At 43.2% G+C, this 24,017-nt stretch overlaps 1 protein-coding gene across 1 annotated transcript in view; it reads left to right on the forward strand.

Annotated features, from left to right (window-relative positions):
- SPRED2 (sprouty related EVH1 domain containing 2) overlaps positions 1-18,513 on the forward strand; it is a 58,169-nt gene extending 39,656 nt beyond the window's left edge. The window contains exons 5-6 of the mRNA XM_064709213.1: positions 14,516-14,665; positions 15,074-18,513. Of these exons, the coding sequence (XP_064565283.1) occupies positions 14,516-14,665; positions 15,074-15,724 (801 nt within the window). The 3' untranslated portion in view covers positions 15,725-18,513. The remainder of the gene's footprint in view (positions 1-14,515; positions 14,666-15,073) is intronic.
- The last annotated feature ends 5,504 nt before the right edge of the window (positions 18,514-24,017 follow it).

Below are 24,017 nucleotides of genomic sequence, written 5' to 3' on the forward strand. Positions count from 1 at the left end.
ATGTGTGCATCATCCGTTCTGCTTTTTCCTCAGCCAGCCTGCAGCCCTTCCAGGCATCCAGCAGGGTACTTCTTCCATGGCAAAGGTGGAGATGGAGCTCTCCTGTGGGCTATCACCTCGTGTGGCTTAGTGGAGCATCATTTTCTTGTATCAGAAGGTGGACTTTTTTTTGAGTTTTGAATAATCTGCAGCTGTGGCTGTGGGAGCATTCACTGGGTGTCAGTAGTCTTGTCTCCTGCCATAAATGTAATTTGCAGAGCCAAGATGATAACTTGGGCAGCAATATCCTGCCCCATCCCTATGGCAAACACACCCCATCCATCTTTCTGAACCCCATATATCCCCATGGGTTATATCCTTAAAAACAGGACTTTGCCACCTAATACTTCTCCTGTGGCTTAGACCTACAGCAAACAACCTGTTCTGAAATTCATACCCGACAGGGCAGGAAACAACAGTGTATAGAGCTAAATGTCACAGCCTCGAGTTGAAAAATGCTTATTTCTAAAATGAAATCTCCATTTAGGAGGTTTAACAATACATAGTTGTGTTTCTTGAGTTTCAGATCCTCCAAAGAGCCCATAAATGTTTTCCATATGTTAGCAAATAAATTTCTTCTGTCTTGTACATTATAAATTGTCCTCTCAAGAGATGGAATCTGAGTAAGACTGGCCATCCGTTGTGTCTCCATTGGGGAAACACTGTCCTTGCAACAGGCTGAGATTGTTCTGTTTGTCTTCATCCAGCCAGCCAGCATCTTCAGCCTTCTTTAATTAACATTCAGTTCAGAAATAGGGTTTAATATGGACTGAATGTATTCTGTAATTCCTCAGCCATGGAATTTGTCATATAATTGAGTTCTTGTGTAAATTTTTTTTCCTAATCTACACTTTTACTTTCAATTACAGATAATAATTCCACATGACCACGAAGTTAAAATTGTGAATTGATTCCAAGGAAAAAAGGTCAATGTCTTCCAGAGTCTGCAGAGTGCCTGAAATGGCCTCTTTTAGCATCCCATCTGAAAAAGCAGAGGTGTTTGTTCTGAAACCTTATGACCAGTTCAGCTGAAACACCACTCATGTGTTTTCCAGATAAATCTGCAGCCTTGTGCCTGCTTTAGTGCTAAAGAAAAGACACCCACTGGCAGGAGGAGCAGCAGCTCCCATGGTTGTTCTGGCTTGTGACTCTAAAAATGACTGCAGTCTCCCTTAGCTTTAAGGGAAATATAAGGGAGAGCACAGCAAAACTCAAGTGTGATATTCATGTTAAAATCCCATGTATTTTATATAATCTTCTGCTTTCCTAATTAAAAAAACGGATTTATCCCTGCTGCCTTTCCTTGAAACCTTTTGTCTTCTTTCATTTCCCATCTGGGCCTCAAGCATGTTACAGCCTCTCTATTAAAATTTAGAAGATTTATATTAGCTAGATAAACACTAAATCTAATTTTTCTTGCTGGCTTGGTCATTTCACATTCAGATGGTTCTTTTAAAGAAGAACTGTGGCTTTTTTTCTTTAAAATGGACAGTAAACCCAGTCCAAATACTTTGGAATATATTCATAAGTTGTGTGGGATGCTGGAGCATCTGTCATCCCAGCCCTCTGTGGAAAATGATGTTGCTGAGAGTAGATCAGCACTGAGTTGTGAGATATGTTTCAGTCAAAAGTTGAGCTCAGAGATTGAGGAGCCACAAGAGCTTGCAGTTTCCTTTTTTCTTAATGCCATCCTCAAGCAGCCGAAGGGGGAAATGCATTTTGGAGGCAAAGAGCTCTCTGTGGGAATGATGGGGTTGTCACCTCGAGCGAATCCACCTTGTTTGCTCTGTGAGGCTGAGCAGACCGACAAGGAGATGGTTGCAGTGACAGGACATGATGGCCTGCCTTCTGTTCTTCTTCCTGCCCAGCAGCCAGCTGTGCTCTGTGTGAGCAGCCAAAGGGTTCATTGCTGCTAGCCACATCCTCTGATGTCTGGATTTTGGGCTTGCATTGTAAACCACAGCTATTCTAATTCAGATTTTAAAGGAAAAAAAAAGTACTTGCCAAGAAGAGAGAAATTCACACACAGAAAAACCAGCAGGCTCAAATCCTTCCCTCAAAAACCTGAAAAGATCCTGACTATCCACCAGTTTTAAGGCAGGCTGCTTTTTATCTGTTTGGGGTTTTTTCCTGCCTTCAGGTTAACTTTGCCCACACAAATTTACATCACTCAATGGGAATGGATACCAATGCTGAAAGAGATTTTTCAGTAGGGAAGGTCAAGTGGAAAGTTTTTTCTCTGGCTGTCAGGTTTATTTTCTAGTGTTGTATTTCTCCCTTTCTTTCAGGATCTCTTGTTTCTTTCAAGTGGTGCTGGAAATTAACCCATTTATTTTCTTGCTCTTTCTGCTAATACAAGCAGGCTGTACTCACTGATAATACTATTGTCACTGAAACAGTGGTATCATCTGGAAAGGCAGCTGCTCTTTTCCTTAAGTCCTTCAGAAATGCAGAGGCAATTACTGTGTGCTTCAGCCTATAGGTTGTCCTTGCTTACTCTTAGTCATAACCTGTCATTTGGACAGAAGGATATATAAAAATTACTGTGGTGTGGAGGTACACAGAACATGAAATCTATTTATTCTTGTCTATATAACAGATTCATAAGATGTAAGTGAAGAGCTCAAGGGAGCAGATAGGAGAAAGTCTGAAGGTTTGTTTGCTTTCTTTAAAAGAAAGGAGGGGGAGTAAAGGTCTTGCACGGTTTATGTATTGCTTTATTGTATTTATCATGAGGGTTTTTTTGCCTTTGTGTCACTCTCTGATAGGTAAAACATGCTTTTCTTATTGCAGATCAGAAATTGGCATTTTAACACAATTTCCAAATTGACTGAATTTCCGTTGCTTTGGCGTTGTTTCACTCTAAGTGAATTACAAATAAGAAGAACAAGTTATTAAACAAAAAGTATCTGCATTGCTATCAGATATTCTAAGGCTCACTGCTCTGTAGTTTTTATGTAGCTAATTATAGCAATGACTGGGATGTGTTGAGCTACTTTGCTGAGGGTAAGCAATTTCTCTTGTCATAATTCTTCCTCTCAAGACCATTTTTTGTAGTGTATTTTTTGGCTCTGTACCATTCCCACATACAAACACAGTTGCTCGTGCAGCGGGATTGGGATATATCCTGCAGGAAATGGAAATTTGATCTTTTGCTGTGGTGGAAGTTTCCTTATAGCTGCATCTTGCCAGAACTTGTGTTGTAATTTGTGCACCAGTTAAGCATTCAGATTTGTTCAGTTTGCCCCAGCAGTTGAAAAGAGATTTCCTTCTTTCCTCCTCTCCTAATTCTTTCCTCCTCTCCTTTTCTCCTTCTCAACACCCATTTTGTTCTTTCCCTGTGCTTGGATGATGATATGGTGTATTTCAGTGTACCAGCTCTTTACATTTTGTGCTCTATTATTTTTGTTATGTACAACCTGACTTGCATTAATTTAAGTAATCTTCAGATTGCTGAAGGTGTTGTTTTCTTGCAGGATGACCTTTAAGATAAAAAGGGTCACCAGGAGACCTGCCTGTAGGATTCCTTGTACAAAGGTGACTTGGCTGGTGCCTCTCTAGCTGTAGTTTCGAGCTGGTGAATTTGTGATCAGAGTGTCTTGTAGCATCGTTTCACTCTTGCAGTCAGCTAGCTGCCTGTTTGTCTTCTGAAAAAATAATTTGGCTGTCTAGTAATGTACTTAAACTATATGATGAGTTAAAGTGTCAAGCTGTTTGTGAGCATGTTCCCTTTTAATTCATCTGAAACTGAATGCTGTAGTGCATCTGTGTATTTAAGGCACAAATGTGTCAGAAGCAAATACAACCAAGAGTAAATTGCCCTTTCATAACATACAGTAAAACAGAGTGGGAAAAGGGTTTGGGTTTTTGTTTGTTTGTTTGGGGGGGGTGTTTTTTTTTTTTTACTTTTGCTTTTGTTCAGCTGTAGTTCCCAGGGCATTTCTTTAGTATTATGTAAGGGAAACCTGATTTGAGTCAAGATGCCTGTGAAAAGCAAGTTATTTTTCAGGCAGCCCAGTTCCCCCACCTTGCTTTTGCAGCACAGTCATGCCAAGAGTGAAGCTGATGTGAGGGAGCAGGATTTGGGGTTCCAGGAGTTATTTTAGCACCTATATGAAACCACTGCTGAGGGATGCAGCTTGACTGATGCATCTTTAGCCTCAGCAGATCAGAGACCAGCTACTCCATCCCCCTTTTGCTAGCACAGCTGACCCTGTGCTGAGCCAACCCAGGGAAGTGAACCAAAAACTAGCCCTATAAAAGAAAGCGAATACTTTTCCGGTGGTTTAGCTCCTGGAGCCAGCTTGCTGTAGGGCTGGAAAAGCAGAAGTGCTGGCTCAAGGGAAACTGGAGCTGATCGGCTGAGCAGGAGGCAAAAACCCTCTGCCACCCCACCAACATTCATGGTGCCACCTGAAATTCATTGCATACCCCTGGCCCTGGATCCATTGCCTTCTGCAAGACCTCTGCTGTGCTGGTGATACAAGTAAGGTGGTTCTTGCACTTGTGTGTAGTTTAGGATTTGTGGCATTTTTCTCCTTCATGTTTCTACTGTGAAGCTCATCCTTCAGTTGAGACTGGAAGGAGATGCCAGGATAGCTGAGGCCGTGTTGATGGGGATGTGTTATGGCCAGATGTATCCTTTTACCTTGAAAATACACGGTTCATATGACTGCAGCTTTCCATTAGATTCCCTCTTTAATCTGGGCTGTGCAGTCAGCCTTTGAAGTGTACAGGCCTTTCTTTCGGCTTCAGGGGGCTTGAAAATTTGACAGAGGCAGAAAATGGCCTTTTCCATTACTTGCATATCCAACCTGAGGAAGTGGCTTTCAGCAGACAGCTATATTTGTAAGCTGCAGTCTCAGTGGCTGCTGTGTTGGAACAAAATGCCTTGTCCCATGGCAGGAGGAGGCAGCAGGGACAGCTGGATTTCGGGTGTCCTGGCTGGCCCCAGGCACTGCCTGTGAAGGTGACAGGCAGAGTAGATGCAGCACAGGTGTAAACACTGTTGGAAGGAGGCAGCCTTGGCCAGGGCAGGGCGATGACTGACAGCTTCCTGTGCTGCAGCAGGAGGGATTAGGGAATGGCTGCCTGGCACACGCCCCGGTGGGAGCCAGGGATGCAGGTCTGCCGCGATCAGGAAAAGCTCTCTGCACCATTGGCACAGGGAAAAGCATTTGGCTGCTGGTGCTGAGCTGGAGCATCTGGCTGGGCAGTGATAGGAGGGGAGCTGAGTGGGAACTGTGGGGCCAAGGAGTTGCTCTCCTCTTCGTGGAGGAGCCTGTAATTCCCACCTGCTGTGTAAACACTGGCAAATCTGATTTGAATCCGTCGTCTTGCGTAACAGGTAGGAAAGAAAAACCCAAAACAGACAGAGAGTTGAGGCTGCCTGGAGTGTCTCCTTGAATTTTGGAGTTGGAGGGTTTTTGTTTGTTTGTTTACTTGGGCTTTCTTTTTTTGGAGAATTTGGGGAAGAAAATGAGTAGTTTGGTAAAGCTTAGCAATGAGACATGCTTTTATATGAGGCTTCAAGATTTTTCTTTAAGTTGACAGATTCCCCCTCCCACCCCTAGAAAGAAAAAAGAAAGCAAGAAAGAACAAAAGAAAAGCCATAAAGAAACTTCATAATTTTCAGACTGAAAAAATATTGTAAGGTGGTGTCCCCTCTGCCCCCCAGGATGTGTTTGGTAGCAACTGAAGATGAACAACAGAATACCAGTCTGGGGAGCTCACAGTGAACCTCTGCACAGTACAGAAATGCATTATAAAGAACTGCATCTAAATAGGCCTGTTTCCTTCCCTCACCCGTATTTTGTTAAGGGTCTGCTTGCCCTGTATCTTGTAAATACTTTATGAAAATTAAATCAGAAGTGATTATAGGAAGCAGTTCATATGTTTCTGGCACTTTCTGCAAGAGGAGAAGAAAAGACAGAAGTAAATAAGTGCCATTACATTTTTAAGCAGAGCCTGACATATTTGTAGTGCATATGAAGAGGATATTTTAAAAGTTTGCATCAGCTGTTGGATTCTATTTTGGTGATAAATTCCAGCTAAAATATCATCGATGTTCATAACTGTGTGAATAAATGACCCCTAACTGACTTCCTAAAATATCATATCAGTCTTCTGTGGGAAGTTTGCATTTAACTTAGTTTTTTCTCCCTCTGTTTGTAACCTGTTGTATTATATAGGAGGAGCACTGCTGGATTTAGAGGCTGCAGCACTCATAGCAAAGACATTAATGATGGATTAATTGCATCAAAGACATTAATGATGGTTTAGTGCATCAATTCTTTTAGCTTGGCTAATTTAGTTTTCTGTAGTGTTTTTCTTACCCCTTTATATTATTCCCTGCCCCCTCCTTGAAAGTTTCTGTATAGAAGAGCTGAGATTCATTGTGAGTTTTGTGGAGCCATCTGTTCCCAGCTGCGTTCAGCTGTCCAGTGTTTAACACCCCCTTACGAACTTTGCTGCTTTATTTCTTTACTCATCTTGCCAAAGGAAAGTTTTTTGGCAGGGTTGGATGTGCTAAGTTCCCTGTCATCACCTGAAAATCAGGAACTCCCCTTGCAGCCTCCCCCACCTGTGCTTTCTGTACCTCTGTGCCACCACAGGGATGGTCAGCTGAGGCCAGGGAGCTGATACAAAAGTGATTTTGGGCTGCATTCCTGTGGTCCTGCACCCATGCGTGCCCACAGAGCAGGTGATGGCACTGGTGGGGAGAGAAGCAGTGGCCATCACCTCCCCTCACCAGTTCAGACCATGGTGGCCACTCTCTTGGCCTTAGCAGAGGACAGCTGTGCTAATGTGAGTAATATTGTTAGAGTAAGTGGCTCTGCTCATCTTTGCAGAGCTGTACAAGCACAAGTGTTGGATGCTGGAGCATTGACAATGCTGTAGTGCACACCAGGATGTCATTTTCAAGGTATAAACAGATTAACAGATCCTCTGCAAAAGGGAAAGGCCAGCCTCTATCCCTAGATGATTTTAAGCAATTGGTTAGTAAAAACAGTTCCCAGGTTTAAGTAAAAAGATCCTGTTGGAGCAGTGTAGCTTGTCTCAGCATGGAGAAATCCAGTCAGGCCACAGCACGGAGGAGTTGCAGGAATGAAGAACGAGTGGGAGTCCTGGTAAGGAGAGGCTTTCCACATGGATGAGGACACAAGCACCTTGTGGGTGGACAGAGCCACCCTGCTCTCACCACTGTACTGTGGGATTGCTGTGCTGCCTGGGGGATTGGCCCTAGAAGCTGGGCTTGTGGTTTGGGTTTTTCCCCCCCCTTAAAACAATCTGGTTTTCCCTTGTAAGTACCCGATGCAAAGACTTTCCACTGGAGCAGTGCTCTAGCCCAGTGTTGCAGTAAGGGGGAGGGGTATCCTGGGAAGGAAATGCTGAACAGACCTGCTCAGGGCCTCTGGCCCGGGTCTCAGTCCCAGCAAAATGGGATGCTGACTTACTTCAGTCCTCTTCTGACTTCTGCAAACAAAGTTTCTCTTTGTATCTCTTTAAATGCCTGCTTTTGCAGACATGTCTGATGCCTTGAATGAGGCAAGTAGTGAAACAGGAAAATCTCCCTGAGGTTTCTCCCCCTTACCACATCTGAGTGTTTGTCATGTCATTTCATCGTGTCTGAGTCTCATATATTCTTTTCACTTCTTGAAGTGAGCTGTTAAGCCACATCTGTGACCCATGCAGAGCTGCCCAATGATGCCAGAGTCGGGTTTAGCAGGAGTTTAATGGAGATGATCTTGTGTGCTGAATTCTAATAAATGTTCCTTAAATTTTGCTGACTTCAGGCCAGCACAGCCTCCAGCATCTTTATGGCACTAAAAGCTATAACCACAAAAACTTAAAATAAGAAAAGGTAGCAGTAAAAAATAGCTAGCTATCTGCACTTTATATTGGTATTTGTTTCAGAAATAACTAGAAAACAAACATTTGAGAAATTCTACTCCTGTTCTCGTATTGGACAAGTCTGAATCCATGCTTATTGTAATGGTTGTGTACAGCCAATTTGTCTTTGAACTGAACTGGAATATGATCTAACATGAAGCCTTTCCTTCAGACTGTAAGCAGACTTTCAGCTACATTCAGTTCCAGCCATCCCCAGTGGATGAGAGTGGCAAAATGTTTCAAAAATGTGTGGAAGCAATTTTCTGCAATACAATTTCTGTCTTGTCTTCAGTGATGGGAAACAAACAGAAATTTGACAAAAGCATTTTCTTCCATGGTTTTGTATTGCCATGACAAATTAAAAGCTTGTGCTTAGGAGACAGGAGTCTCAGATCTTAAAAGATTTTTCACACTGAATCTCTTTCTTAATACTTGGATCATCTAAGGTCTCTTTGAAATGGGCTGTCTTGAGTATACAGGGCACAGTTAGAGGTTGATGGAAAATGTCAGCTGTTCCCTTTTCTAAATGTCTTGAATAGGGAGAAGAAGGTGTTTCGAGACAAAATTTTGGATTTGTGCTGTTCCACTGTCTGTGAAAGTCAGAAGTGCTGTATCTCTTCAGGCTTTAAAAATAAAATTTAAAAAAGCTGGAGGAGAACGGAAGGACTTGTTCTGGTCTGGCAAGATTAGACTGAGGGAGTTCTGGGAGACTATATTTTATCTTAATTTCTTCGGAGAGGTGGAAGTTTCTCTGCCACGCATCCGAAATAACTCTCAGACTTCCTCTTTGTGACGTTCCTAAACAGCGGCTCCGTAGATAAGGCCCAGGCCGGCGCAGAGCTCGGTATCACTCGCTTGCTGAGCTGTTTTGCCGGTTTTATCATTCTTCCTTTCCGGACTGATAGCACAGCTGTGCCTCCCCATATCCCAGTGAAAGCAAAGGGTCAAGTGAAATTGTGCCAGGGCTCCTAAGGGATTGCACCTGGGCAGAGCACACTGAGGGCTCCGGCTGCCGGTGGGGAGCCCGTTCATTGCAGAGGCCTCGGCCAGGGCTGGTTGGGCTGTGGCATGGGAGGATGCAGCTCTTTGGCTGTCGCTTTTCCAGGCTCATCCTCAACCCAAGCAGAGCTGGGTTTCTTGTCCTGGGAATGGTGGGGATGCCTTCTCAAAAGATGGGGTGGCACTGGGCTCTTCTTCAGCATGGTCAGGCTTCCGCAGGTGAACCCAGGAGCTGCTGCAGGGAGCTTTGGCTGTTGCAGGAGGATGCCTTCGGGAAAGGTGAAGTTTTGCTTTTCTCTGCTGCATGTCAAGAGGCCCCCTTGGATGTTGTGGGCTTGCATGCAGTGGGAGATGGGAAAAGTGGAGCAGGGCAATAGAGAGCAGGTTGGCTTGTGCTTTGCAAAGGCCAGGCTGGCATCAAAACCATGGGGTTTTGATTCCTTCAGGACCATTATTTGCAAAGCTAATTGTTCAACATCATGATACATCTGTTCCCCCCTGCTTCATGCAGCCGTTAACCATTCTAGAGAGGAAAAAAAATTCTTGTCTTGCATGACCCACAGTTATTTTTCACAGCAAACTTGCAAATCCTTTAGCTGGCAGAGAGCACTTCTGGAAGTTTTAAGTGACAGAACTCCATAATTTCCCTCTGGCAACCAATTTCTGACAAGCTGCCACAGATTGTATTGCTTCATAATTCTGAGAGGAATCTTTCTTCTTTCTTGTAGTCAGCCTTGCATGTTGCATCACACAGAGTTAACCTATTCTGTGAAGCCATTAGAGGCAAGGTGATCAGTCCAGTTCAGAAGAAGCAGGAGAAGTCTGCCTTTTCTCGTGTTTTTTTCATAGCTGCTCATCTGTGCTTATTGCTTAGGTATCTGATTAGCCTTCTTGTGTAACAAATCCATTTCAATGAGAAATAAACTGCAGTAAATGATTAACATAATCCTCTTTACTAATGACTGGGGTTTTTTAATTTAATGAGTCACTTCTGAAAGTCTGAGGGGGAAACAAGGACATGCTTTTCTTTGTTTAAATCACCACAGTGCCATCATTTGCCTGTCGAAGCCTGGTGCTGTTTCTTCAAGCAGCCGTAGCACACATGCAGTACGTGTGCTTGCTCAGATATGTCCAGCTCACTTGCAACAGGAAATGTCTTGCACAGGTTTTATAAAATGACTCTTACGGTCGTGATTAATGATTTTGTTATCCAGGCAGTGAAACCACAAGAGTTTGTGACCGCTATAGCACTCAGAAGGTTCTGGTATGAGCAGCACAAATCTCTCATAATTGAGCATTTGAGGGCATGTTGAAACAGAGTTTGTCATCAGACTCCCTGTTCCAACAACTTTTAGTCTTGGGTTCTTTTCTCTTTTGTGACTACTGGGCATGTTTTCAATAGTTTCCCCTCAAAACCATATGCTGGAGCTGGATTGATTTTAACAGGTTTGAGAAGAAGATGGTGTTTCTCTGAGAGACCAGTGGCTCCGTAGTTTGAGACTTGATTTTCCATCAGTGAAATAGCCCGTGTCTGGAGGCCACATCCTTTCTAGATGTATTTCTGTAGGTGAGTGTTTGTATTTGAAAGACTTACGGCAAGCATCTCATGTTTCCACCTTTCACCACCCTCCCCAAAATTTTGCCTGCTATGCTGATGGTAGATAATCCCAGCCAAGTCCCAGTCTTCTTGTGGGGGGCAGAAGCTGTTCCCTGCTTCCCTCACTGACATCATTTGTTCTTAGTGGCACTTGGCTGAGGATGAGTGTGCCTTTTCTTTGAGAATATGCTGATTTTCACCAGTCACCAAGTCCAGGTTCAGTTGCAGGGGAGGAGCATTGAGAGGACAATAGACTTTCAGAGGCCTGAAACATCATCATGCCTCTAATCCTTGGTCATTGAATTTCTTCTGAGGGTTTCCCTCTGACTTCTTGAACCTCATTTTAGATATAGCCACCATCAGAAGTACCTCCTTCTGCCTGAACCTTACTTGTGATCTTACTTTCTGAAGGATACTATAAGAATAATCCCTCCCTGCTCACATTCCTGTGGGATTCACAATTCAGTAGACTTCTCATCTTCTTGGTCCCTTCCATGATCGCTTTCCCAGGCTGGAGAGACCCAGGCTATTTAGTTAGCTGTTGTTGAGAAGCCATCCCCTGTCCTCTGTGGTGCTGGCCATGGCTCTGTGAGGTTGCCATGATGGAAATACACTTACTGGGACAGGGTGGAGAGGGCCAGCACCACAGACAGCTTGGGGCAGCACAGCAGGTACATGCAGTGATTTGGGTGTTGTCTTCTTTTTAACCTGTTGCTGAGCCACCAAGTGGACACTGTCAGAGGGCATCATTCTGTGTGTCAGATCAAGGTGTTTATGTCACACTGCTCTTTAGGTTTAATTATGTTTGGGGGGTTTTTAGCATCCAGCATGTTAAGTCTCTCTGTGTTATGAGATTCTTTAACAAAGTTTTCAGGGTCAACTTTCATTTTGACTCTTGTGAAAAACAAGTTTCATCTGGAAACTGTGTCATCATCTTGTTCATCTCTCTCCTCACATCATTGATGAGTGTGCCCAGCAGCACAGGTGAGGGGCCTGTGGGTTTCACTGGTGACCTTCTGCTTGGGAGGTAGGAATTTTCTACCTCTTTTGTTTTCTTCAGTCCTCAGACCATGCATTCATGTGTGCGAGGAGCACTCTTCCCCTATGTCAGTTTGAAATAGCGAGGGACCTTGGTGGAATATTGGTTTTTGAAAGGAACCAGTGCTTATCCCAGCTGATGGTCAGCAAGGTAACTCTGCAGACACTGCATTTGTCACCCAGCTACTGCCTTTAGTGTCACCAACCAGAGTCAGCATAAACTTCTTTATGGACAAGTGAGCAGAGACCCAGTCTTGGATAGGTTGATTTCCCCTTTCTGGGTGCTTAGAATGAGTATTTATGTTGGCAAACTGCCCATCTAATCTGAGGACATTGTATGTGGAAATGCAGCAATTTTTAATAAGGTGAAAGTGGAGAGCAGCGCCGCAGCCTCTGGTATGCTGCAAACAGGTTTTGTAGCCGTGTCAACACATGCGGAGGAGAGGCTCAGTTGCCCTGCTGGGTCTAAAGGGAGAAGAAGGTGTGGAGGATAGCAAAGGTAGATACAAATCAGGCAAGATAAAAATCACTACAAGCTCTTTTCCAGTTGCCTATTGCAGAAATGCTGCCTTCCCAGAGAGGCAGCAAATAGCGCAGTGCTTGGAGGGCTGGTTATAGCTCCCAGCTGCCCTGCTGAGATTATCAAGGAGTTATATCTAGTTTGGGTGGGATTTTTATTTTCATCCAGGACAAGGAGGCAGTTGCAGGACGGTATGTGCAATGACCTCCCACTGGGTTGTTTCCCCCAGGCTGCATTGTTTGGACCACGAACACCCATGATGTTTTCGGAGTTTATCCACAAAAGGCTTGTTCCAGCAGGGCTCAGCTGTGGATCCACTGAAGCTGAAGGGTCCTGCTGCCTGCCATGGTACCATTTTAAGGCCCTGCCTCTTTTTTGCTTCATGTCAGTTGAAGTTTAGCTTTGAGAGCAGGCTGGGACTGCCTGGGCCATGGGGTGTGATATGCGGCTTTCTGAGAAGCTTAAATCACAGCTCAGCATCTTGGTCTGCACCACATACAGCTATGCAGGAAAGGTTCTTTTATGAGTACCAATATGGCTGTTGTAACTAAATCCTGACTCTTCTCAGGGTTTTCAAACAAGTTTTAAGCTTCATGTTATTACAAAACATTTCTACAAACTCTTTTTTTTTTTTTGATGTCCCCAAAATGTGCTAGATATTGCAGGGCCTGAAGTTAAGTCCACAAGAATTAACTTTGAAGGGTTTAAACCCCAGATTAGGACTGCCTTTGTCTAATAAGTTATGAAGACTGATGAAGCCTCTTTTTTAAAAGAGCCTGAATATTGGTGCAGCCTGAATATTTGTTCCACTTTAGAGGTGTTGTTAACTATATTAAGAGTTGATTTTCTTCTGTGTACTTGTTTAAAAAATAAAAAAACCAAAACAAACACACGTATTAAAAGTCTGTTCTTAATGGGAGTCAGCCATTAGAAACTCATTCTGCTTGTTGAACCTCTCAGATAACCCAGCCTAGCTTTACATCACACTGCAAACAACTGTGTATTTGCTTTCAACAAAATAAGTTGGGAGTTCGGTGCTTTTAAAGTGCTGCAAGAGTTAAAGAGAACCAACATCTGTTTTTGTGTTGTAATGCTTCAAGGTGTTCTCACCTTTGGACAGAGTCTTTCAGAGTGTTGTTTTCAGAATAAACAAATATTCACAAAGAGGGTTCTTGTATTCTTGGAGCAAGAAATGCGTCTGGTGCCATTCATTGGAAAATAGTATTTAGAGAGTGCATTCTTGACAAGGAGAGAAGGTTTTTCAGGTAAAACCAGTCTTCTGCTACTACTGATACAATTCTTCTCTGCTCTTGAGGTTGTGCAGTCTCGGCTGACTGCAGTGGCAATCAGGACCATGGACTTGTAGCTGCAGCACATCTTGTTAGTTGAGAGGGGGGTGGGGTGGAGATTTCTTTTATTTCAGGCACCAATGTTTCAGGCACATGCAGTGCTACAGCTGTTCTGCTTGTTGTGCATGGAGGCTCTCTTTTTCCTGCTCTTGGTTTGCTGGTGCGTTTAACAACTATCCATAGAGATTCATGGTAATATGAAAAAGCCCAAAACTTATAAATAGAATGAATGGACAAAATTCTGAATACTGGCAACTGTTTTTACCAAGGAAGGGCTATGCAGAGATGGTGGCTGAATTTATTACTTCTTTGTGTGTTTCTGCAGGAAGAGCAATAGGATTGTTAAGAAGCAGTAGGTATTGGCAACAGCATGTTACTGTGTGATGTTTCACCCTTTCATGATCATTGTTGCATAATGATGTAACTAATTAACCTAAAGAAAGTGCTCAAAGGGAGCCAGGAATGTATAAAAATAGAAGTAACATTCATTGCACAGTAATAGTGAGTGGCAAAAAAGTGACAAAACAAGAAAAAAAAGCCTGAAGTTTTTAAAGGAAAGCTGATATTCAGGTAACTGGTGATGAACTGGAATTCAGTGAGTGTTTGGAGAATGTGTAAAGGTTAACAAAATTGCTTGTATTTTTTGTAGCCTGGGTGACTGGTGGGGTACAGCCTGGGCACACAGATGCTCGGTCTGAGCCCTCAGGACCTACAGGCTTGCGTCATTTGCTAGGGTTTAACTTTGTTCTTCAGAGGTAGCTCCTGGTGAGTGCTCATCGTCCCACCATGCCCAGGATAACAAATAACATGCCAAGCGAATACAAGTGGTGTTGGTGAATATGTCACGGGCAGGCTATGGCATATTACTTTTCCATGTGTGTGGTGACAGCTTTTATGGCCTGGCAACAGATCTGCCTCTTTCAAGTATTTTATGTGAAACTTCATGAAGCCTCCAGCGGTCAGGTGTTGCCAATATTGCAGGTGTGCGCAAAATCAGTGAGTGGCAAAACATCTCTTAATGCCCTGTGCTGTAACAGCTGAATGTATGACGATTTTTTCCCCCCTTTCCATTTAAAACAGAATGCTACAGATAGCTCCTCCAACTCCTCTCAGAAAAGGGAACAGCCTGTGCGAACTCTGGCTTCTCCTGCATCCTGTGAACATCGAAGAATTTGCACTCGTGGACACCTTCACGACCATTACAGCTCTGACCACTACCATCTAGAACAAGTAAGGTTTCTTCCCAGTGTTCTCTGTGTCTGCCAGAGTCTGTTGGTGTTTGGTTTTCCTCCACATGCCTGAGACAGCTCCCTCCTTCTGCTCTCCCCATTTCCTTCTCAATTAGCTTTAAGTGGCTTCCTGTTATTAAAAAAAGAGGGGGGAGGGGGAGGTAACACTGGTTTAGCATGTTGTGTTGTACCATATGCACACAGGCCAGTGTAGGACTGTGACAGTTTTACTCCCTCATGAGCCAAAGGCTGAAAAAGTCCATGATGGATCACAGTGAAGGGCATATAAAGAAGGAAAGGCAAAGTTTCTAAGTATTGGCTCTTCAGGAAGCAAGGAGACAGTGATTACTAGTAGCAAAATGAGCTTATTTATCTTTTCTCTCTCCCCATCTCCTTCCTACTTCCACAGTCAGTACCACGATCCTACCGGCACGTCAACTTTCCAGATGATGATGAGGAGATAGTGCGCATCAATCCTCGGGAGAAGATTTGGATGACTGGGTATGAGGATTATCGCCATGCCCCAGCACGAGGAAAGAACTTTGATCCTGATGACATGGACTCTTACGTACGTTTTGCCAAAAGCGAGGCCTCGAAACACGAATACACTTATCCTTACGTAGACAACTCGGACTTTGACCTGGGTGAAGATACCAAGGGTGCTGTGATAAAGACTCAACCTGTCAAATTCAAGCCCAGGCGGAAGGAAGATGGTGAGAGGTCGCGGTGCGTGTACTGCAGGGACATGTTCAACCACGAGGAGAACAAGCGGGGTCAGTGCCAGGATGCTCCAGACCGCGTCAAGACTTGCATCCATCGAGTGAGCTGTATGTGGTGCGCAGACACTATGCTCTATCACTGTATGTCCGACCCAGAAGGAGACTATACAGATCCTTGCTCGTGCGACACCAGTGATGAAATGTTTTGCCTCCGGTGGATGGCCCTTATCGCCTTGTCTTTCATTGCTCCATGTATGTGCTGTTACTTGCCGCTTCGGGCTTGTTACCACTGTGGGGTCATGTGCAGGTGCTGTGGTGGAAAACACAAAGCTGCTGGATGACTACAGATGCATTTGAAGTGTTAGGTTTTTCCTGTAGTTCAAGGAACACGTTGGTTTTGGAGCACTGAGGTCACTCACTTTAATGCAGCCACTGTGCCCGACAGCATCCGGAAACCACCAGTTTGGATCACTTTACATTGGGTCGTCTGGGGCTCACACTGCATTGATTTGCTCATCAACTGTTCTAACTAACTAACCTACAGCATAGACTTTTGTATTATTAATCTGTAATCAAAACAGACTGTCTTGTACATGTTTAAATTTTTTTTTTTTCATTTAAAATGAGTTTGAGAGAAGAACTGCTTTAAATGGTGGTGGATTGTAGAACATCTCCAGGTTATGTCTGTCTTGCCTCCGCTTGTGTGGTACCAACAGCGTGTTAGCAAGCTTTGGCATTTCTAGAAATGGGACGGTGTAGTGAATGAGATCTCACTTGGAAGATATTTTAACTTACCGTCAAGCTATTGTGTATGTATAGAAGGTGTGCTAGTAACAAACTTGTACCACAACACAGTATTTCTGTCACTGGTTTTCTTTGGGTTTTTTGTTCTGTTTTCCAAAGCAAAAATAGCCATCTAAGCTGCAGTTTCTCTTCTAGGGTCCATCGTCATTTCCTTCAGCAAAGATCTTAAATTATTTCTCTGTTCCTAAAGCTCTGTGAACAGAAAGTAAGGCTCAGTTACCATAGTCACATAGCCATTGAGAATCTGATAGTCCTCCTTACCTGTAATCATTTCAGACCACTACTTGAAAGGGAAACTTAAATTTTAGGCTTTTCTCTTTTCCCTAAATAACATTGGAAAAATGTGTTTTCAGAGCTCTGCCCAAAAAGAAAGGGAACTTCTTCGTAGAGATCTGTGAATAAAACACTAAGGTTCCAGATGAGGAAAATTGTTGATATGCAAAGAATTACTAACAATGCAATGTCAAAAGCACTATTATGGCAATTCTGGGGAAATGCTGCATTAAGTGGTGGATTATATGGAAAATCGTGTGTGTTTGTTTTCTGTATCCATGAGCATGAGAACATTCGCGTCCACTGTAGTAACAACATTTAGCAATCCAAGCAGGTATTGAAAAATCCAAAGCCAGGATGTTAACTACTACTTCCAGTCTGTGACCTGCAGTCCCAGTATGCCAGATACTTCCACACGTCTCAGCACGTTGCTGTGAGCCTGTGTGTGGGATGGAGCATGTGAGTCCTTGCAGGAGCCAGACTGAGGCGTCTGCCTGGCTTTCCCCCTCCCCACTTCACCACCCAGGTTTATCAAGTGGATGCATAAGGTGCATACAGCAGGATAATATTACTTTAATTTTTTTTTTTTTTTAATGTCATGTTGTCTTGTGTACAAGGCTTGTAATTAGCTTGGAAAAAGAGTATTTTTCTAATATATTACAAGGAATAGCCAAATAATTTTTATTAAAAAATAAAAAAAAAAAAGATTTAGCGCAGTGAGCTCTAACTAGCATAGTACAATCCGAATACTTTGAGGCAGCTAGGGATTGGCTTGTCAAAGCTGGCACTGCTGTTCCTGCCATAATTTCTTTCTGCAGTAAATTGCCAGTGGGCGCATGTCCTTTCCCTCCCTCTATTGCACATTGACATCAGTCTTAAAAGAGAGGATTTTTTTTTTAAGAATTAATTTGCCAAATAAATGTAAAAGGAACGCTTGCCATTCTTTCTTGGTGGAATGTCCCAACAGTTCCTCTGAGAATTAATCACAGCTTTTTAGTCAACCGTGAATTAAGTATGCAATGTGCTTATTATACACTATAGAGTTGGGTAGGTTTAATTCATAGCAGTTACAGGGGATTTTTTCAGTTGGAGAAAAAAAAATTGAATGATAGTGGAAAAGGGATGGAGTGTTACACTCTGGGTGATATGTCTGGGTTTGCTGAATGAAATATAAATATTTTGTGCCTAATAGCAATTGACAAATCTCTCAATGGTGTCTAGTAAACATCAAGCCAGCCTCGTAAAAAAATAATTAATGAAACAACCTTTTCCTTTTATTTCTGTTCTCAAAAGTTGTTTCATGTAAACAAACATCTGTAAGATCTTCTCTCTATAAAGCACAACACTACAAAAAGATCTTACAGTTTTTTGTCCGGTCTTGAAGTGCCCCTATTTATTTAAGTAAAGTAGACATACTCCAAGCCTTTCTGTATGTCTGAAAATAAAAGTTATTAAAAAAAGTCCCTCTTTTTTATTTTTTTTCTTTCCCCCTCCTCTTCCCTCTTCTCTTGGGTTTTTGTAATACTTGTAGATTTTGCTGCGTACGTTATTTGGTTCATGATGGCAGTGGTGTAAGGGCACAAGGATAGAAATGGGTGGTTTTTTGTAAATATTTCTCCTTAATTTCCACACTGCTGCTGAACAGTGTGTAGCATTCTCCCAGTCAGCTTTGCAATACTGACATCAATCATTTGAGAGAAATTATTCAGATTTTATTTTTGTATCTGTGGTAACAAAAACATTAACCAATTTTTTTTTCCTGTTGTGGAAAGGTTTTGGGTTTTTGTTTGTTTATTTTCCAAGCTATTGCTCACGTTAACAAATTAAAGTGCCTGAAGCCTCATCATTATGTATCTATATACTAAAAGTTAAAACCCTGTTGTATTGATTTTTATAAGCCTTTTTACCTCTGTGTAAAAAAAAATATATATACAAGTGTATGATGTACATTTTAGTTCTTAACTTCTTTTTTTATTGTTTCTAATATGTATGATCAGTGTAGCTATTGCTTTAAAATGTACCGTGTAAATACAAATACATCATATCAAAATGATGTCGTTTATTGTCAGAATTATGCTGTTTATTGTTGTTCAGGTGGCTGGGGACTGAGGAGGAGACAGAATGGGGGCATCTCCAGAGCTCAGGGTTTCTAAGGAACAAAATGGCTCAATTTTACAATTTTGGGTGGCAAAGGCTGCTAAGCCTTGGGCACAGGCCATTCTCATCCAGACACAACAAGGGAGGACAAAGATGGGTGGGGTTTTCCTCGTGTTTTTTAGGTGTTTTCCAGATGTTTGTGCATTTGGCGGGAGGACGTGGCCTGGCAGCACCAGGCCCCAGTAGGCCCTGGCAGCCATGGCAGCGGCCAAGGCTCCCTCTTGCTCTCCCTGCTCTTCTCCCCTGAGGCCTCAGCCCCCGCACGGCTCCGGGCTGAGCTGGAGATGGTGCAGGGCTGTTGTTACTTGGCTGTGTTTCATCTCAGCAGGGCTCTGAGGAGAAGGGGGAGCAGGGCAAGGCCACAGAAGTGGCTGCTGAGCGAGCAAGGGCCATGCCGGCTGCTGAGGGCACACGGGGCAGGTTTGCAGCCACTGGGAAGGAGAGATGCCCGAGGTGCCTGGCATGGCCATCCCTACTCAGAGAGGCTTAGCATGGAAAGAGAATAACCCACTTTAAATGGATACCAGGCTGCCACCAATCAATGGGGGAAATCAGGGAGAAACCAGTGAGTATATCTAAATGTTTATAATTTTTTCCAACGGCTTGGTCAGGCCAACACCAACTACATCTGCAGAGCCCGGGTTTATTTTTCCATAGGTGAGTGATAATAAAGCTGTTGCTCCTCTTTTATGTGCTGCTGGTTGTTTTGCTGCTGAACAACAAAGCTGCCTCAAGCAGTATGTAGGAGATGAGGCAAAGAGCACACTTTTTATTCATTTATATTTGTTTACATATTCCTAGAAACATGATGTGTTCATATAAACAAAGATTTCTGAGTGCATTTATTATACAACTGATGGTATGTATGTTTTTTAAAAAGACATGCAGCCCTCATGAGAAATGCTCAGTGTGGGTCAGGTGCTGTGTTCAGGACTCTCTGCACACAAGATTATTCAGTTTGTGTTTGTGTTTGGCTCCATCAGCAGCAAAGCTGCAAAGTATTGCTCACAGTCCATCACTCTCTTAACTAATGGAGAAGAACTTCAACCCTATTCCTTGGCCATTTGGATTTAGCTCATCCTACAAAATGCCTGGCTAAAACCATGTTTCTTGCAGCCTGCAGTGTCCTCTTGCTTTCATCCACGAATCAAAGGTGTTGCTTATGCCCGGAGATTTCTAAACTGAACCAGAAAACATTACATTTGGGCACTGAATCTGTGGAAAACACAAGTGTCATCAAGATAAGGAAGCACCATGAATGTCAACCAACTTTCTGCAGCATAATTTACTCATGTTGTCTGTCTGGGACAGGTTCTGTCCTCTTGGTAGGATGCAATCAGAGACTGAGATTGGAGAGGACACAGATACTGTAAGCTTGCAGCCATATGAAATTACATGTTGAATATTGTATGTTTAAAAAAAATCTAGTTCACTAGTAAATGTAACACAAAATACATTTTAGAATAACATCTTGACCCAGGCTGAGTTTTAGGGTCTGACAATTGCAGCTTGGCATTTTCTAGCAAGGACTTGACACCAAGTGTGCAGCTACCATTGCCTGGGTCAGAGTGGCTCTCCAGGCCTCTCTTTTCCCTACGTAAGCTGTGCTGACCCAGCTCACACCCAGGCTTTTTCCATGGGGAGGCATCCTTGGTTTCAGACCACACAGTTCACCTGTGTGAATTGTTCTCCTCATAGCCTGTGAAATGAAGGAGTCAGAGGGTAAGGAGAGGATTTTCTTGACGCCCCCTCAGGAAGCCTACAAATGCTTCTAAGAAGCCTCTCCTTATAGAAGCAGCATCAGGGCAGGAATGGCAGAGTGAGTGGAGGGTAACTGCAAGGGGTAACCAGTGTGGTTCCCTCCAGCTCTGATCTTCTCTAAGGGACAAAGATAAAGAGCTTTTCTCAGCAGTGCAGCTGCTTGGCATTGCTTTCAGGGGCATGAGGAGAGTTCACCTGGCCTCCTTTAATCACTGGGTGGGAGGTTTCTCTCACTCTGCTTGGAGAGTTTGTAATTTAAATGTGTAAAACAGACTTACCCCTGTTGTGAAAACAAGCCCAAGAGTTTGAATGACTTCCATAAAGTCATGTAGGGGGTTTGTGACACAGTCTGGCTTGGAGTATCCTGAGCACAAGTTCACCACCATCTTCATCCAAAGGTCATTTTTCCTATCATCCTGGAGATTAATCAGGAAGTTTGGGTTTTGTCAGGAGCCTTGCTGCAGGGAGCATAAACCAAGCTGCCAGCAAGGGGTGTGTTAATCTTCTTTCTCTGCTAATTCCACTTAAAAATGCAGATTGGAAGTAGCTGTCATAATGCCTGGAAACAAGAGGTATCATTGCATGTGTTCTCAGTACTTATCACAGACAGATCTTGTCTTATAATGAAAGAAATGCAGCCTTTTTCTGTGAGAGCAACAAAGAGATACCTTTCTTTCTTTAGCACACAATGTTAGGTGAGTTAACATCCTCCTAACACCTTGTCCTTTTCCAGGATGTATTTAGCAATTGAATTCCTTAGAATCTTGATGACATATGTGGAAATAAATAGAAAAATGTTTGGCTTCCACCCAGAGACAAGATATTTAAATGGTGGAAAGTATGTGTGTATTTCTGGGATTTTATACTTAGATCCCCACAAATGCTTTTAGTTGCTTTCCTGCAGTAATGCACAACCATCCCATGCCATTCATCTCATTCCCTGCTTGTAAATTCATTTAGGAAGAGTTGACAGACTTTGGTTTGGCTTCTGTTAGATTCCAAGCCTGCTGCCTAACATCATGTGAGACAGGGTCTCACAGCAGCGCTCTGGGTGGTTGTAAGGGGAATGGTTTGTGAGGGCTGTAACACATCCCATGTCTGCCTGAGCCATCACAGCTCCATGCTCCGAGGTGGCAAGGAAAGTACAAAGTGATTTTCAGACTTAATGTAATTCATGTAATCCCCCAAGGAATCACTGATATTAGGAGTAAGTATCATTGCCTCGGGGAGCAAGAATTAATGCATACTTCGGGATGGATAAGACATTGCCAAGTCATACACAGCCTTAAACTTAATTCTTATCTAGATTACTTAATTATTATTAATTACATAGAAAGTGTCACATGAACTGGAATTCCCTTTTTTGCATTTTCTGAGCTTATTTCACGATGAGCTACTAAATTGGCCAACATCTGTTTTAAGGCAACTGACAGGACTGCTATCAGGCTTACTGCTTTGAGAAAAGCACTTTGCTGATTTTCACACTCTTAATTTCCCCACTTCAGTGTTGTGCCAGTGTTATCTTATTAACTGATAGAGCTCTTGATGTGTCATTTCAGTGGTAGAAAAGAACCGGGAGAGGGAACTTGTCAATACAGTGAGACCCTTGAAGTATCAAGTCTGATAGGTTTCCCAATGTACCCTATCTTCAAATCAGAGATTTCCAGTATGCAGATTACATTTGGCTCCAACCTCATTCAGAAACTAAAAGCTCAGACACTTCTAAAGTTTGAAGCATTATCATCCTCGTGCCCCAGAGAGTAATTTCCAGCTTTAAAAGCCCAATTCCAGAACAACTGAACGCAAGTGATTTCACTTTAAAAGTGCTTACTCTTTACAACTTCCTGAGAACAATGATAAAAGCCAGGTTACAAAGTATAACTTTCAACCACATTTTGCAAAAGTCCAGGCCACAGCTTACAGCAGAGAGTATTTTGGTGTGGACAGCCAAAAGAAGCAGTACTCTGCTGGTTTTGTACAGGAGTCTGAACATTGCAAAATTCAAATCCCAATAAATTTGTATCAGAAAACACTGAACAGCTAAAACAAAAAAGGAAATAGAAGTTAGGACTTAATGCAGATGCGGGGAATATGGTTCATCCTAGATATGAAACATAAGAAATACAATCTTCTTTTTTATTTCTTTTCTTTTGAGGGACACCTGAAAGGAAGCTCCCATTGTCACATTAATGTATGGGTATGGGGCCTGATGTTTAAGCTGGAATGCCCCCAGAAGTTTCCATGTTTCCCTTCCATTCCTGCAAGGAAGGGCGGATGGTCTGTGGCTCCAAGAGGAGCATTCAGAGCAGCACCATGGCTCAGGCTGTCAAACTGGAAGTGTATCTATGTATATGTATATACATACCCTTTTGGAACAGAAATCCAAAATTACCAACATGATCTAAAGTCCTAAGTGAGAGCCACCCTTTAAACAACTAAATAAGCAAGTAAAACTCCAGCTGTATGGCTGACCCTGGTGGCTTGGCAACAATGAATGGGGTTTTCTGTGCAGTGACCCCAAATCTTGGGGATGGCTGCAGGATTTCTCTGTTTGCTTAATGAATAGGTCTCAGTGAACATCTTCATCTAGAGCAAAACCCCAGAACCTTATTAAGTGGTTGAGCCAGCCACAGAAATGAGAAGGCTTCCAAATAGCAAGCAAAATAGCAATAGGATGAAGCAGAGAGATATATTCTGCTCAGAGGAGTTTCCTGCTTTGCTGTGGCTTGGGGGTCACGTGCTGGATGGTCAGTGATGCTGTTTCTCGGGGGACACTGACTGGGCTCTGGGGAAACCATGGGCATTTTGGCAAGCAGGAAAGCCTGTGCATTCATTCATCTGTCTGAAATGCAGGAGTTTGTGGTAAGCCATGTGGCCAGAGCAAGGCGGCCTTTGCAACAGTGCCAGTTCCACAGTTTAAATACAGTTTCTGCCACAAGGCTGAGACATAGTTGTACTTCCACATGTGGCCAGAAATGCCACAGGCCTGGAGCAGGCTGCAGGGTGAGCAGGGTCCTCACACTTACCCCTGTCTTTGCAGGGAGATCTCTGCAGAGAGATTTGAAGGGCTGCAATATGCCAGAGAAGTAGCAAAAATACCACATGCAATAATTTCAAAACTCTAGCAGCCATCCCCAGTACAATGCTATTTGCTGCATTTGTGCTTCTCTAGACTTTAAATAAATGGGCTCCTTCCAGCAACAGGTAGGAGACAACTGGAGACTCTTCTCCAGTTCCCTGAGGTAAAATCCTAATTCCACTTAACTCAGTGGCCAAAGACCCAGATGCTAAAGTGAAGCCAGGATTTCTCTCCTGGGATTTGAAGGGTTTGGATGCCAGTATCTTCAGATTTGGCACTCAAAACTCCTCCTCCACTGATAGTTCTCTGAGGTGAACTTCCCATGGTCTTCTTGATCAGCCTGGAGAAGACTGAGGGGAGACCTCACTGCAGTTACAACTTCCTCAGGAGGGGAAGAGGGGCGGGCACTGATCTCTCCTCTCTGGTGACCAGTGACAGGACCCAAGGGAATGGTCTGAAGCTGTGTCAGGGAAGGTTTAGGTTGGATATTAAGAAAAGTTTCTTCCTTCACAGGGTGGTTTGGCATTGGAACAGGCTGCTCAGGAAAGTGTTCCCAGGAC

The sequence above is a fragment of the Zonotrichia leucophrys genome, chromosome 3 (assembly GCF_028769735.1).
Source record: "Zonotrichia leucophrys gambelii isolate GWCS_2022_RI chromosome 3, RI_Zleu_2.0, whole genome shotgun sequence".
NCBI classification, from domain to species: domain Eukaryota; kingdom Metazoa; phylum Chordata; class Aves; order Passeriformes; family Passerellidae; genus Zonotrichia; species Zonotrichia leucophrys.